The sequence below is a fragment of the Chlamydotis macqueenii genome, chromosome 3 (assembly GCF_036417535.1).
Source record: "Chlamydotis macqueenii isolate bChlMac1 chromosome 3, bChlMac1.mat, whole genome shotgun sequence".
Taxonomy (NCBI): Eukaryota; Metazoa; Chordata; class Aves; order Otidiformes; family Otididae; genus Chlamydotis; species Chlamydotis macqueenii.
In genome coordinates, this window is record NC_141558.1 from 87,890,822 (window position 1) to 87,903,270 (window position 12,449).

Sequence of the window (12,449 nt, forward strand, 5' to 3'; positions counted from 1 at the left end):
CTGCCTGCTTCTGTCTATGATACTCACACTCAAAACAAAACCTCAAACCCCATTTCCTCAAATACACCCATTTTGCGCCCTGTGAAATCCAGCCCTGGTTTCTGTTCCCCGTTCCCCTGCCTTGGTGCTCATACCTCCAGCAACCAACTTTGTCTCCTCAGCTAGGACAGCCCTCGCTCCACACCACGCTCACCTCTGAGAGAAGCGGCACGGGGAGAGCCACGTGTCCGGCTCCACTGACTGCAACCTAATCCCATCTCCCTCTCCCGCAGCGCTTGTGTTGTGGATGCAGATATGGATATCGACACGTGCAGGGACCCCTCCACACGCACCCTCCTACCTGCTCATTCAAATGCAGCATCCAAAGGGTTTTCTGAGGTGCATTTTAACCAAGGGAGGGTTAAGAGCACCCAGGCATGATTCAGTGATGGCGGTCAGGACAGGTCTGGGGCAGATCCCAGCAGAGGAGTGCGAAAGCAGGTGAGGATGTTGCAGGAGGTGGTTGTTGTACCCGAGACAGTCGGCGTAGGCAATAGGATTTCAAGGAGGAGGTGAGGGTGAGGCTGAGCAGCCTACACTCAATGTTGGAGGTGCCGCCAGTAAAAACTTGGCCTCCAACCGTTACTGGCAGAGCAAAGAGTGCAAGGCAGGGTGTTGCAGGGGTCAGAGGAGAAAGGTGGATTCCCCCAGGTCCTAGAGCAGCAGTGACTGAAGGAAAGGCTGTCTGCTTTTTAACCGAGTGCCAAGAGCTGTGCTTGGCCCTTGGCCTTCCCCTCTCCCTTTTGCTGCAAGCCCCAGATATGGTGTGAGCCAGGACCTCAGAAGCAGGCTGAGCTTGATGTGAAGGATTGGGTCATGAGAATGGATGGAGAACCACAGGAAGCATCTCAGAACATAGCGGGTGCACACCTGTCCCCTAAATACCTGAGGAGCTGACAAAGCAGCCTGAGTAGCAGGAGGTTTGGACCTCTCTGGCCCTCAGGGGACCCTGGAGCAGTTTTGTGGGGTGATGGAGACAGGAGGAGGCAGGCAAGAAAAGGAGCAGTGTTCCTGTGGAGAGGAGAGCAGGAAAGAGGCAGGAAGGAGGCAGCTCTTGTGGCAGTGGGCAGGGTGGGAAGCTCCCATGTTATTGCTCAGTAGGGTTGTGTTGTCCAGACCTGCCCAGGATGGAGCAAGTAGGGGTCTGCAGCCATAGCCGGCAGAGAGCTGGGCTTTGATGGGGCTGCTGGCTGTTGGGCTGTCCTGGGTGCTGGGGCCCGCAGTGCCACCCACAGCTGCCGCAAGGTGCATGGTGCTGACGGGGCTGTCAGGAGCTGCGGAGGGACAGGGGGACTGGAAAAGGTAAGAGCAGGGATGGGGTGAGCTTTGTCTGGTGAGGTGAGGAGATGAGATGTGGAAGCATCCACCTACGTGCCAGGAGCATGTGTCTCTTCTTCCTTCCTGGTGGAAAATAGCAAACCTCGTGGGGTGCAGGGGTAGAAGAGGGCTGGCTGAGATGAACTTGTAATCTAATTAAGTATTGCTAGGACCTTTGAAGGTGACAGATACCATCTTGTCTAGTAGCAGAAAGGCCATGCAAGGTGAGGAGGAGAGTGGGCAGCTGTTCCTCCCGAAGATGTGACGGCCCAGCCCCTCTGTCAGGGTTGTCTCATTCTTCACCGAGGCACTTGTGCCCTGGGCTTGTCAGCAGCAGTGAGAGAAGGGCCGGGGACCACAGCTTCGCGGAATGGCTTCTTTCTTGTGGGGTGACCCACATGTAGCACCTCGACATTAAGGATGGGGCTTCTTAACCCTGCGGTTTGCCGGTGGAGGTGTGTTCGTGGCCCCCGAAGCTGACAGGGAAGGGCTACCGGAGGTGTTTTTGCTTATTTTGGATAACCTGAGCAAAATGAGGGCTCAGATCATCCCGCATCTATCTCTGAAAGAGGAACCAGGCTGCGAAGTGGGGGTGTCCTGCGGGCCGCAAGCCTCACCCAAACACGCGTGTGCAATCGCGGGGTGGGGGCGAGCGCTGCAGCCCCCCGAGCCGCGAGTGGGATCTCCCTGGCAGGGCCGCGCCGCGGCGGGGCGGGGGGGCATCCCCTGCCCGGGGCGCCCCTCCACGCACGGCGAGCCGGTCCTGGGGGGACGCGACCTGTGGCGCGGGGCAGCCAGGCCCGCGTGGGGCCGTGACTGGTGTGTCCGTCTGCCCCCCCCGCCCCCCGGCCCCCGCGGTGGGAGCAGGGCAGGGGTGAGCGGGCAGGGAGGGCCTGGCCGGGGGCTGCCTGCGGTTTGGGGCGGCGGGAGGCGGGATGTCCCGGGGAGGGAGCGGGGATGTGCAGGCACACGCAGCGGCTGGCAGGCGGCCGGGGCCGCACGGCGGCGGGCGGAGCGGCGCGGCGCGGCGCGGCGCGGCACACGCGGCGGCAGCTCCCTCCGCAGCCCCGCGCCTCCCCAGCCCCAGCCCCAGCCCCGCCGCCGCCGCGCCGGGCATGGCCGCCCCCCGCCGCCGCGCCCCGCGGTAGCCCCCCACGACCCGCCGCGTCGCCGAGGTGAGCAGGGGAAAGGAGGGGGGGCGGCAGAGCGCGGCGGGGACCGGTAGCATCCCCCCACCCTGGCCCGGACCCCCTCAACCGCCGTCGTCCCGGCCGCAGTGGGGACTGGTGGGGCTGGGGCGGTGCGGGGCTCCGCCGAGCGTCCCCCCCGGCCAGACGGGAGGGTAAAGGGGGGAAAACAGGCACCTCCGTGGCTGTACCCCTCCGAGGGGCATCGGGAGCATTGGGGTGGTCTCAAAGCCGCGGCGGGGGTTGCGGGAAGGGGGAGGCAGGAGAGGGTAGCCGCAGCGGCCCCTGCCCCCGGCCCCCCAGCACGGAGGGGTCCCTGCTAGCCCCCACACGAAGGGGAGTGCCCTGGTAGCCCCCAACCTTACGGAGGTGCCTAATACCCCCGAGGGGGAGGTTAATAGCCCCCGGGGGCATCCCTAATGGACCGCAGCCCCTGGGGGGCTGGTAGCCCCCAGTCCGGCCAGGCGGTAGCAGAGGCGGGGGACGGAGGGAGCTTCCTCCCCTGCGTCCCTGCCATCCAAAGCCAGGCCTGCCCGGCTGCTGCTCACACCTATCTCGGGTACCGGTTGCCCCCCGGGATGCCCCCGGCGCCTTGCTGGGGTCTGGGGTGGCCTCTGGGTGGGTGCAATGAGCAGCGTCTGGGGGGCAGCTGCGGCAGGAGGTCTGAGAGGCTGAGCCTCGAGTGGGGAGGCTGTGAGGAGCCACGGGGGAAACGACCTTTGCAATGACATGTGGTTGGAGGTTGAGCTCTTCATGGCCCCAAAGGAACAGGACACCGACCTTTCAGCCCTAAATTATTTTATAAGTTTGATAGGAATTGATTCACCCGCCACTGAAATGCAGCAGATGTTTTGGGGCAGGAGGCGAAGGAGGGTCCTGTGAGCATGGTGACAAGGGGACCATGGGGAGGGAGGATGCAACGGTCTGTGCTGGGATTTGGCTGGGGCAGTGACAGTAACATCCTGTAGCCCCTCTGAAAATGCTGCATCCGTCACTGGTGATGGTTTGTTTACCAGAGAGATGCTTCAAGAAAGATCTTGGCTTTTTGTGGACTATTTTGTCCGGTCCAGGCAGGTGAAGCCCTTATCAGGGACCCCAGAATCTCTTCCTGCAATGCATGTGTACATGTGGGTGGGTTGGAGGATTTCTGTCCCCATCTGAGAAATCTTTCATGCAGCTATTGACCCAACACAACCTTCCCGAGCTAAAGAGTCAAGCTGAAAGTGGAATGGCCCCTGTCCATCACACCCACGCAGCTGGATGGAGTCTGCTCCATAACTTCACCGCTCTTCTAGCAGAACTGTTTAACCCCTCCCATCTCATTATAGTAATGTATTTATGATATCACCCTCAAATTTCCTGCCCTTAACAACCCCAGAAGGCTGGGAGGGAATGAAGTGTTTTTGGAAAGTATTTAGTGTTACTTCAAGAGGGCAGGAGGCGGTTGGAAAATAGATGGGTGCAGGAACCCTGGGTGGATGGGGCTCTCTGCAGGACAGCTGAGGAAAAGGACCACACCTGGCATGGGGTGCGTGTCTGCCTTTCCTACCTGGGGCTGTGGCCCACATCTAGTGCCTATGGCTTCACTCTCTTAGGATCAAAGGAGCTGCCATTTACTGCTTGCCCATCTGCTAGATCTTCTTGACTCCTTGCCCTCCTGAAGGTCTTGAGAAGCAGCCTGGGCACTGTAAAAAGACTCAGCCCATCTATTCATTCGAACATGCACAGGAGGAACCTTGCTTAATAGGAAGCTGAAGCACCTCCAGAGCTAGGGAGGGAAGATTAAGGTCCCCACAGCTGAACTGGTGTTTCTGGAGGCTTCTGCTCTCTTGACAGCAGCTAGCAGGGACAGGTGCTGCAAAATGTGCTGTAACAGCCTGAGCTATTTGTTACACACTCAGGATTGAGTGTGTGCATTCAGTTCTCGCATACACACATCTTAAAGGGCTTTTTGCTTCTTAGTGCTCCAACATTGCCTTAGAGGAAGGAGTCTGGAAGGACAGAGAGGAGTGCAGTGACAAGTCCGTACAAAACTGGATGTTTCAACTCAAAGCTCCCAGGTAGCAGAGAGGAAGGGATGCGTGAAGTGAAGCTGCGGTGTCAGCCAGGGGATTTTTCTTAAAAGCTTGCTCTTTTTCTCTCTTTAGGTGTTCATCTCGGTGGGGCCACACTGACCATGCTCAGGAGCTTCTGCCTCCAGCTCATGTCCTTGGTTTGGATCCTCTTGGCCCATCACCAGCTTGCCCAAGGTGAGTGTCTGCAGACATGGGTCCTTCTCTCTTATATCCATCTTTCCAAACCTGTCCTTGGCATTGCTGAGGTCTCCTCAGTTCTCTATGTGAAATAGAGCTGGCCTGACCTGGAAGACCAGAAAATGCTGCTCAGTCATCTGGCACCTGGGGAGTGACTGGTGGCAACCGTAGAGACCCCCGGTCTGGTGCCCATGGGAGTGGCAGTGCCTGAGCAGATCAGCAGCGAGAGGTCCCACTGCTCTGTCTCTCACAGTTAGGGCAAATGGGTCCCTGAGCTGATGAGCCTGTTCGGAGAGGCAGGGCGAGGGGGAAAGAAGTTCTCAAAAGTGAATGGCTAATCCTGGATCCCTGAGACAAAATGTGTTCTCAAAGATTGGTTTGCTCTCCCCCTGCTCCGGATGAGCAATGAATTCCCAAAGCCATCTGCCAGGAGAAATAGTTACAAATAGGAAAGATGACGATACCCAGGCTTGGGCTGAGCAGTCCCAGGATGCTGCTCCAGTTCCACAGTGGCTTGTGTCTTATCCTGAGCAGTGGGACCTGCTGCCCCATTCCAGCAAAAACACATGCATGGGGGATTTCTCTCCCTGCTTGCTTCCTGGGCAAGCACATCGTGCGGCGTGGGGAAAGCCTGAGCACACCTCTTGGTGTGGGGGCTATACTGCCCTGGTCTAGGATGGAGGGGCTGAGTCAGGAAGGGGCATCCATCTCCTGGGCCTGGCCTGGGATCGTGCTGAGCTCCTGGAGAAACCCCCTGCCTCCTGGCATGTGCTCTAGCTCTACCGCCCATGGAGCTGTAGCAAGCCAGCTCCCTGTGGGGCTAGGATGCAAGCAAGTGATGGGGGAGAGGGGAAGGTGGAGATGAAAGGGGACACCTGGCTGGAGAAAGCAGGCCAGCACCGAGCAGAGGATGAGAAGTGGCACGACGAGGCCATGGCTCAGTTACAGCTTCTGTGGCCTTTAAATAAATAAACAGAACTGGATACCTGGCTGCATGTGATGCCCTGTTCTGCTTCCCCATGCCAGAGGGGAAGCGCTGGCAGCTGGGTCCTGATGGAGGGCAGGAGCCTTGACAAGACCTCTCTGTGCCAATAGCTGTCTCTGGGGACGGGACATCTTAGGTGATAAAGAGGAGCCATTCTTTTCATTTCCATCCTCAGTCCCTTTGTGCCCCTCGCAGTACCTGCCCTGAGCTTTCCCACCATACTTGCTGCACAACTGTGGGACCAAGGTCCCAGGTGTGTCAGGCCCACAGGTTGCCTTAATGCACGGGCAAGCCCAGCTCTTGCCCAGAAGGGCCTGAAATCTAAGGGAGGCAGCAGAGAGAGAGTGAGGAAGATGATGAGAGACTGGGTAGTTTTGAAGCGGAGTCCCATTTCTCAGTAAAGACAGTGTTATGACTGCTTGGGTTACTGCAAGATCCTCATCTCTTGTGTGGCATCCAGCTATTGAAAGGAAGGTCCATCACCTTACAGTTCTGGGGAAGGGCCGGGCTGATGGCTTAGGAAGGAAAAAAAAGCTGTGAGCCAGCAAGGCCACAGGCAGATCTAGAGTCATCTGTGGTCTCCGCTTAACCCAAATCCATCTGTCTCCTGCCTTGTAGGGGATGACTGCAGCGAGCGCTGTAATCTCGCCCACGGCTGCTGTGACCAGGATGGGAAGTGCAGGTACGGCTTGTTCTTGGCTCTCCGCTCCTGCTGCCCTTGACTAAATGCTCTCCCTCCCTTGATGCTTTGTCTTCAGTGTCTACACCCCTGCCCCAAGTGGAGGCACCTCCTCCTCCACTCACCCACACCTGGAATCAAGGACTCTTCTCTCTTTTTACCTGACACCCTCTGGAGTGGGAGATTTTGATTCCTCAACCTCTTGCTGGTCCCCCCAGCCTTTGCTCCAGTGCTTCCAGGGTCTGCCCCACCACACACTGACTGATATCATTCTGCTGAGCCCTTTTTGTGTAGACAGGAGCTTAGGACAGCTCAGCCATGCCTGGGTGATGGGAGGCAGCCCTTTGGCTCAGATATGATGGGGAAAGTCCTCAGGCAGCAAGGACAGGCTTGAGGGGTGCCCTGCTTGCATGGCCTCCACACTGGTTGAGATGGGGATGCTCTCCCTGGGAACATGGAAGAGCAGAGCTGCCAGAGTGCATATAAATGTCTGAGGGCATCAGGGGTCCCCTCTCAGAAGCCTGGGCTATGGTGGTGATCTCTAGATGTTTTCATAAAGGGCTGGCCAGCAAGCTGGGAGCTACTGCAGCAGAAGTGCATGCGTGATCCTTGGCGTCCCAGCTCCAGCTGGTGGCCAGATCCCACACGGGCAAAGCTCACAGCCTGATCCTGCACTTCAGCCTGGGAAGCAACCACGCAGCTGCCAAGGCCCCAGACACTGCTCCTCGTCACGGCGTAGGGCCACTCAGAGCCCCCACCCTGCAGGGCAGCCCTGGGAGGAGCAGGCTGCTTCGGGCTGGCCCAGATATCTGTGTTGCAAGGGAACAGACTGCCCACCGCCAGCCAATTATCCTTGCTGGGGCATGCTCGGCCCCCTTTCGCAGCACAGTCCCCAGTGCCACACCACACCTGGGCCACTTGTTTTCACCTAATGGCACAGATGTGGCCTGGCCGTCCCGGCTGGGGAGCTCGGGGCTGGGACATCTGCACAGCACGTGACCATAACCGCACGGACTGCTGCAACATGGACCATCCAGCTCTGATTTTGCTGGGTCCCCGATTGCAACTGCAAAGAGCTTGCTCCTCTCTGAGCCCTTTCAGCCGCTGAGCTCAGTGCTGCGAAGCCCCATCCAGAGATGCCACACTTCTCCATGCAGTGGAGTGGCCCAGCTACAGGTTTTTCCTGTGTCCCTGCTCCGGGTTGCAGGTTTGCTGAACCCTTCAGCAGCTTGGCAGTACCCCAAACTCAAGGACACTTGGCCTCTTACTTGGCCCACTTCTTGGCAATTTTTAGGTTGGCCATCTCCCTTTTAGAGAAGGGGAAAAGTTGATGGCACCTGCTTCCAGCAGGTACTAGGGGGCAGGGATGCCCACAGCCCTCTGTGAGCTCATGGCTGTCCAAGTATGAATGCATTTCCCCAGGCTCTATCAGGCACATGGTATCGCCTCCATTCCCATTAAAAGGCCTCTAATTAATATATATATATTTACTTTTTAAATCATTTTCCTTATCTTTTTGCAACAACCTGCAGTGGCAATAGTCAGTCCAGGTGTGACTGCTTGGACCAGCTGTAGTCAAAGCTGCAGTCACTGCACATCACACTGAAATGAGCCCCAGCCATGAAAATGAACCCCAGCCATGAAAATGAACCCCCTTGGTTACTCTGGAGACTGCATTGGTTTTATTAGGTTTAATTTCATGTGGTTTTGAGTATAGATTTGTTGTGGCTGGTGCCACCTCCACTCAGCTCTCATCTTGTTGTCACTCGCTTTCCCCCTTGGAGCTGGCAAGCCTGAGAGAAGCCGGTGGAGCAACACAGTGGCACACCGCAGCTGGGCTCTGGGCAGCACCTCCTGTTTCCCTTGGGGCTTCCTGCCTTTGGCAGGTAGCTGGTGGGCCACCATCTCCTCCAGCTTCAGAGGCTCCTCAGTGCCAGGGCATCTGCATTGGCCAGCCAGATGTCATGCACACTGTCTTCACATCGTGCAGATTTGCAGATTGGCTTTACTTAGCCATCACCATTGCCCCACTCTTCTGGGGCCAGAAGGCTTGGTGTGTCCTCTGGATTTTCCCATCACACTGCTCCTGTGAGCTGGCTGACAAGTCTATTCCGTACGCCAGCCATGACAAGCAAGGTTTCGCAGCTTGATTTATGGTGCACTTCAGAGGAAAAATGACACACGTTATAATGCGAAGTGGCGCAATGAAACATGTGGGCCTCAGGAGCCTCTGGTCCCCTTCCCGCAGGGAATTCAGGGTTAGGGATGGGGCTTTTCTAAGCCCATCAGGCTGGCTGCACGATGAGGGAGGTGCAGGAACTGCTGAGTTAACACAGGAGTCGGCTGGAGGAGAGCAGTGGGGCATGGGCACTAAAAGCAAAGCTGCTGAACTCTGTTTCTGCCTCCTCATCCTCTCTGGCTGCAGAGGGTGAGCCTGCTCCCACTCTGTCCACTTGCTTCCTTGGAAAGATGAGATGCCAGTACTGAACTCCTCTGGAGAAGCGAGCCAGCAGGTTCATGGTGGGCTTTGGGAGGGTTTCCTAGTGCCGTCGTGTCTGCAGGAACTCTGCACGGCAACCAGCAAGCTTTTCCGCAGCCGCTGCTTGGATTTTATCATGCTGCCATGCCCTGTCTTCCTGCAGGTGTGATCCAGGCTGGGAGGGCGAGTACTGCGAGGAGTGCGTGCGTATGCCAGGGTGTCTCCATGGGACGTGCCACCAGCCTTGGCAATGCATCTGTCACAGCGGCTGGGCCGGCAAGTTCTGTGACAAAGGTGAGTCACTGGACATCCCAGCCTTCAGTGCTGAGGGCAGAAGCCCAGCACATCCTGCATGGACAGGTGAGCTGGCGTAGCCAGAAGCCACCTGGGTGATGCTGCTTGGGCTGACCAGGAGATAGGATCTTGTCTGGCTGCTGTGGCTGGAGCCATCCGCTTTCTGCAGAAGAGGTCAGGCTGCTGGCACCTGCTCCCTGGCTGCACGGCAATAGCTGCCCTGACACCGGCCAGCCTGAGGATATGGAGCAGATGAACTCATTGCCTTTCCCATGCCACAGCTGGGCTCTGGGCAGCACCTCCTGCTTCCCCTGGGGCTTCCTGCCTTTGGCAGGTGGCTGGTGGGCCACCATCTCCTCCAGCCTCAGAGACTCCTCAGTGCCAGGGGATCTGCACTGGCTAGCGGGATGGCATGCACAGCATCTTCACGTCGTGCAGATTTGCAGGACGATGTGCTTTCTCTGCAGGTGCCCATGAGAGAACAGGCAGGAAAAGTTCCTGCCATTTCTCCATCCCACCTGAGTTTGACAGGCTGTGTTCCAACTAAATTGGCCACATCACCCCTCTTTTCTCACTATTTCCCACCTTTTTCTTTCCCCTCAGACATACACATCTGCGAACACCAGTCCCCATGCCAGAACGGGGCTCAGTGCATCTACGATCGAGACGGGGAATATTCCTGCCTGTGTCCAGAAGGCTTCCATGGGAAGGACTGTGAGATGAAGACAGGGCCATGTGAGAAGGCAGGGTGAGCCACGGCAGCGGGGGCAGTGAGATTACAGACAGCATTAGCTTCCAGTCACGCACTGCCAAGGGGTGGCCCAGCTTGGCTCGTTATCTGTGGATTTCCATGCGCTAATGAAGCTAAGCCAAAACCATCTTTGCCTTTGGTTTAGCTGCGTGCACTGCGCAGTCCTGCCGGGGCAAGGTCTGTGTTGCAATCTGAACGGATTCCTGTCCCTCGCCGCTGTAGGTGTGATGAGCTGACACTCGTCACGCCTTTGAGGAGCATCAGGAGGGCACGTTTCCCCTTCAGATCATTTTGCTGAATACCCTTTGTGGTGGGTGGTGAGCCTGTGCACAGCCACGGCCTTAGGGCAGATCCCATCACCTCTCACTCAGGGAGGTGAAAACTCCTGTCCAGTCTTCTACTTGAGAATAGCTGTCCCCAAGGAGAAAGCCAGCGCTGGACCTACTGGCCACGCAATCCACTGTGTGTGTTTTCCTCCCTGGGGTAGGGGAAACTGTTTGCTCTCCAGGGCTTACTGTCCTTACTCTCTCCACGCAGGTCTCCGTGCAAGAACGGGGGGCAATGTCAAGATGAAAACGGCTTTGCCAGCAACTTCACCTGCCGGTGCCTCGCTGGCTTCGTGGGGGCTCTCTGCGAGAATGATGTGGATGATTGCCTGATGCGTCCTTGTGCCAACGGTGCCACCTGCCACGATGGGATCAACCGCTTCTCCTGCCAGTGCCAGGTGGGCTTTGAAGGGCGTTTCTGCACCATCAACATCAATGACTGTGCCAGCCAGCCATGCAAAAATGGGGCAAAGTGCTACGACCGCATCAATGATTATGACTGCTTGTGTCCCGACCGTTTTACTGGAAAAACCTGCGAGATCTCCGTCCCTGAGCCCACCTGGGCTCCCCCCTACCACTCTGCAAACCACGAGAATAGTGGAGTCATGAAAAGCACCACCAGTGAGATGCCGGGGGTGACACAGCCAGAGCCTGTCAGGACCGTGGTCACAGGGCGGCGTGTGGCCAACCACAGCGAGAAAGAGCCGGGGGGAGGGTTATTGAAAATCTCTGTGAAGGAAGTGGTGACCCAAAGGGACTCAGGGCTAAGCGAAGCCCAGCTGGTGACAGTGCTGGTGTTTGGGGTGCTGACAGCAGTGCTGGTCCTCATCACCGTCCTGCTAATGCTGAGGAACTGGCAGAGGGGCCGTCAGAGGTCAAACTGGTGCCAAAGCCCTTCGCAGGCTGCAAGGAAGCTCCAAGACCAGGAGTGCCAGGTGGGCATGCTCAACACCGTCCTGATCGAGCCCAGGAAGACGACGGAGCTGTGAGCTGTGAGGACTCTGTGCCAGGCCCTGGCAAGTCATTGTGCTGGCAAAGCCCTTGAACTGCACCCTGGGGAGCTGTGCCAGGCAGCAGGGACGGGCTGCACAGGGCAGCAAACGTGTCAACGAAACCCCTGGGCGTCAAGCATTGGAGTGATGGTCCCGCCTGGGTCTGAGCCATCTCCTGCCTGGTTGGCACAACCGCCACCCATGGGCATCTGAAAGCAGGGCTGTGTTGGACCAGGCCTGCAGGGGAGCAGGAACGTGTCCCTTGCGGCAGCTCACGCCATGCAGAGCCGATATTGTCCAACATGAGCTCTCAGAAACAGGACAGGTGGTGTTTGAGGAGGGCACAGCCTTCCTGCAAGCCCAGATTCTGCCAGGCCCTTTATAACTCTTCTCTGTGACTACTGGAACGGGCTTTGACCACATTTCCGCTGGCGTTGGGATGTTTATTCTGGGGCCTTCAGGACAGTCATGACCGCATGGGCCTTCTTGCCCTGGTACTGAATGGGGTGGGTTACGGCTGTTTCTAGAGGCTGTCTTTTCAGATGCCATGTCCCTAGGGAGTGAGCAAACACCCTTGCTCCCTGGTCTGTGGTTCTGTGAGCCAGTTCAGAGAGACTCTGGAGATCATCTGGGGTCTCCTTGTGCCCTTCTTCTGCCCTGGGTGATGCTCCCTCCTCTTGCTGTCAGACTTGGGGTTACAAACACATTCTGTACTTTCCTCCTGATGATCTAGGGGTCTTCTCCCCCCACTTACCAAGCCGTCTTTTCTAGTCTGGCCACAAATGACCAACTTCCTTCCCCTCGCCGGCATGCACTTCTGCCTCACCATTTGCTGAGGAGGAGCATGGTGTGCTCCCCTCTGGGGTCCTTAGGGCCTGAGCTGGTCCTCATATGCCGTCACAGGTGAAACTGGAGATGGACAAGGCTGGAGATGTGCTGCGGCTGGTTGAGGAGCAATATGAGATCCAGACCCTCCTTTCCCCTCCCAGTCACTCCAAGGCAGGCTGATGGCACTAACCTGAAATCAGTCATTACAGCATTTCTCGATACAAAGGCTAAGCTCCCACAGTGGCTGTGAGGCCAGGCCACGAAGCCTGGGATGACGAGAGGACCAGGTGTGCTAAAGCACACCTAAGAGGCAGTAGATG

General features: G+C 57.5%; 1 protein-coding gene across 2 annotated transcripts; it reads left to right on the forward strand.

Moving 5' to 3' along the window:
* Window positions 1-2,149: 2,149 nt before the first annotated feature.
* DLK2 (delta like non-canonical Notch ligand 2) lies at window positions 2,150-12,406 on the forward strand. 2 transcript variants are annotated; one of them, XM_086744776.1, is made up of 6 exons: window positions 2,150-2,230; window positions 4,691-4,792; window positions 6,399-6,462; window positions 9,102-9,232; window positions 9,836-9,980; window positions 10,521-12,406. In XM_086744776.1, the coding sequence occupies exons 2-6, from the start codon at window positions 4,720-4,722 to the stop codon at window positions 11,296-11,298; spliced, it is 1,191 nt and encodes a 396-aa protein (XP_086600902.1). In that variant the 5' UTR covers window positions 2,150-2,230; window positions 4,691-4,719; the 3' UTR covers window positions 11,299-12,406. The 2 variants fall into 2 exon arrangements, with proteins under 2 accessions (XP_086600902.1, XP_086600901.1); XM_086744775.1 differs by lacking the exon at window positions 2,150-2,230 and adding an exon at window positions 2,471-2,531.
* Window positions 12,407-12,449: the final 43 nt, after the last annotated feature.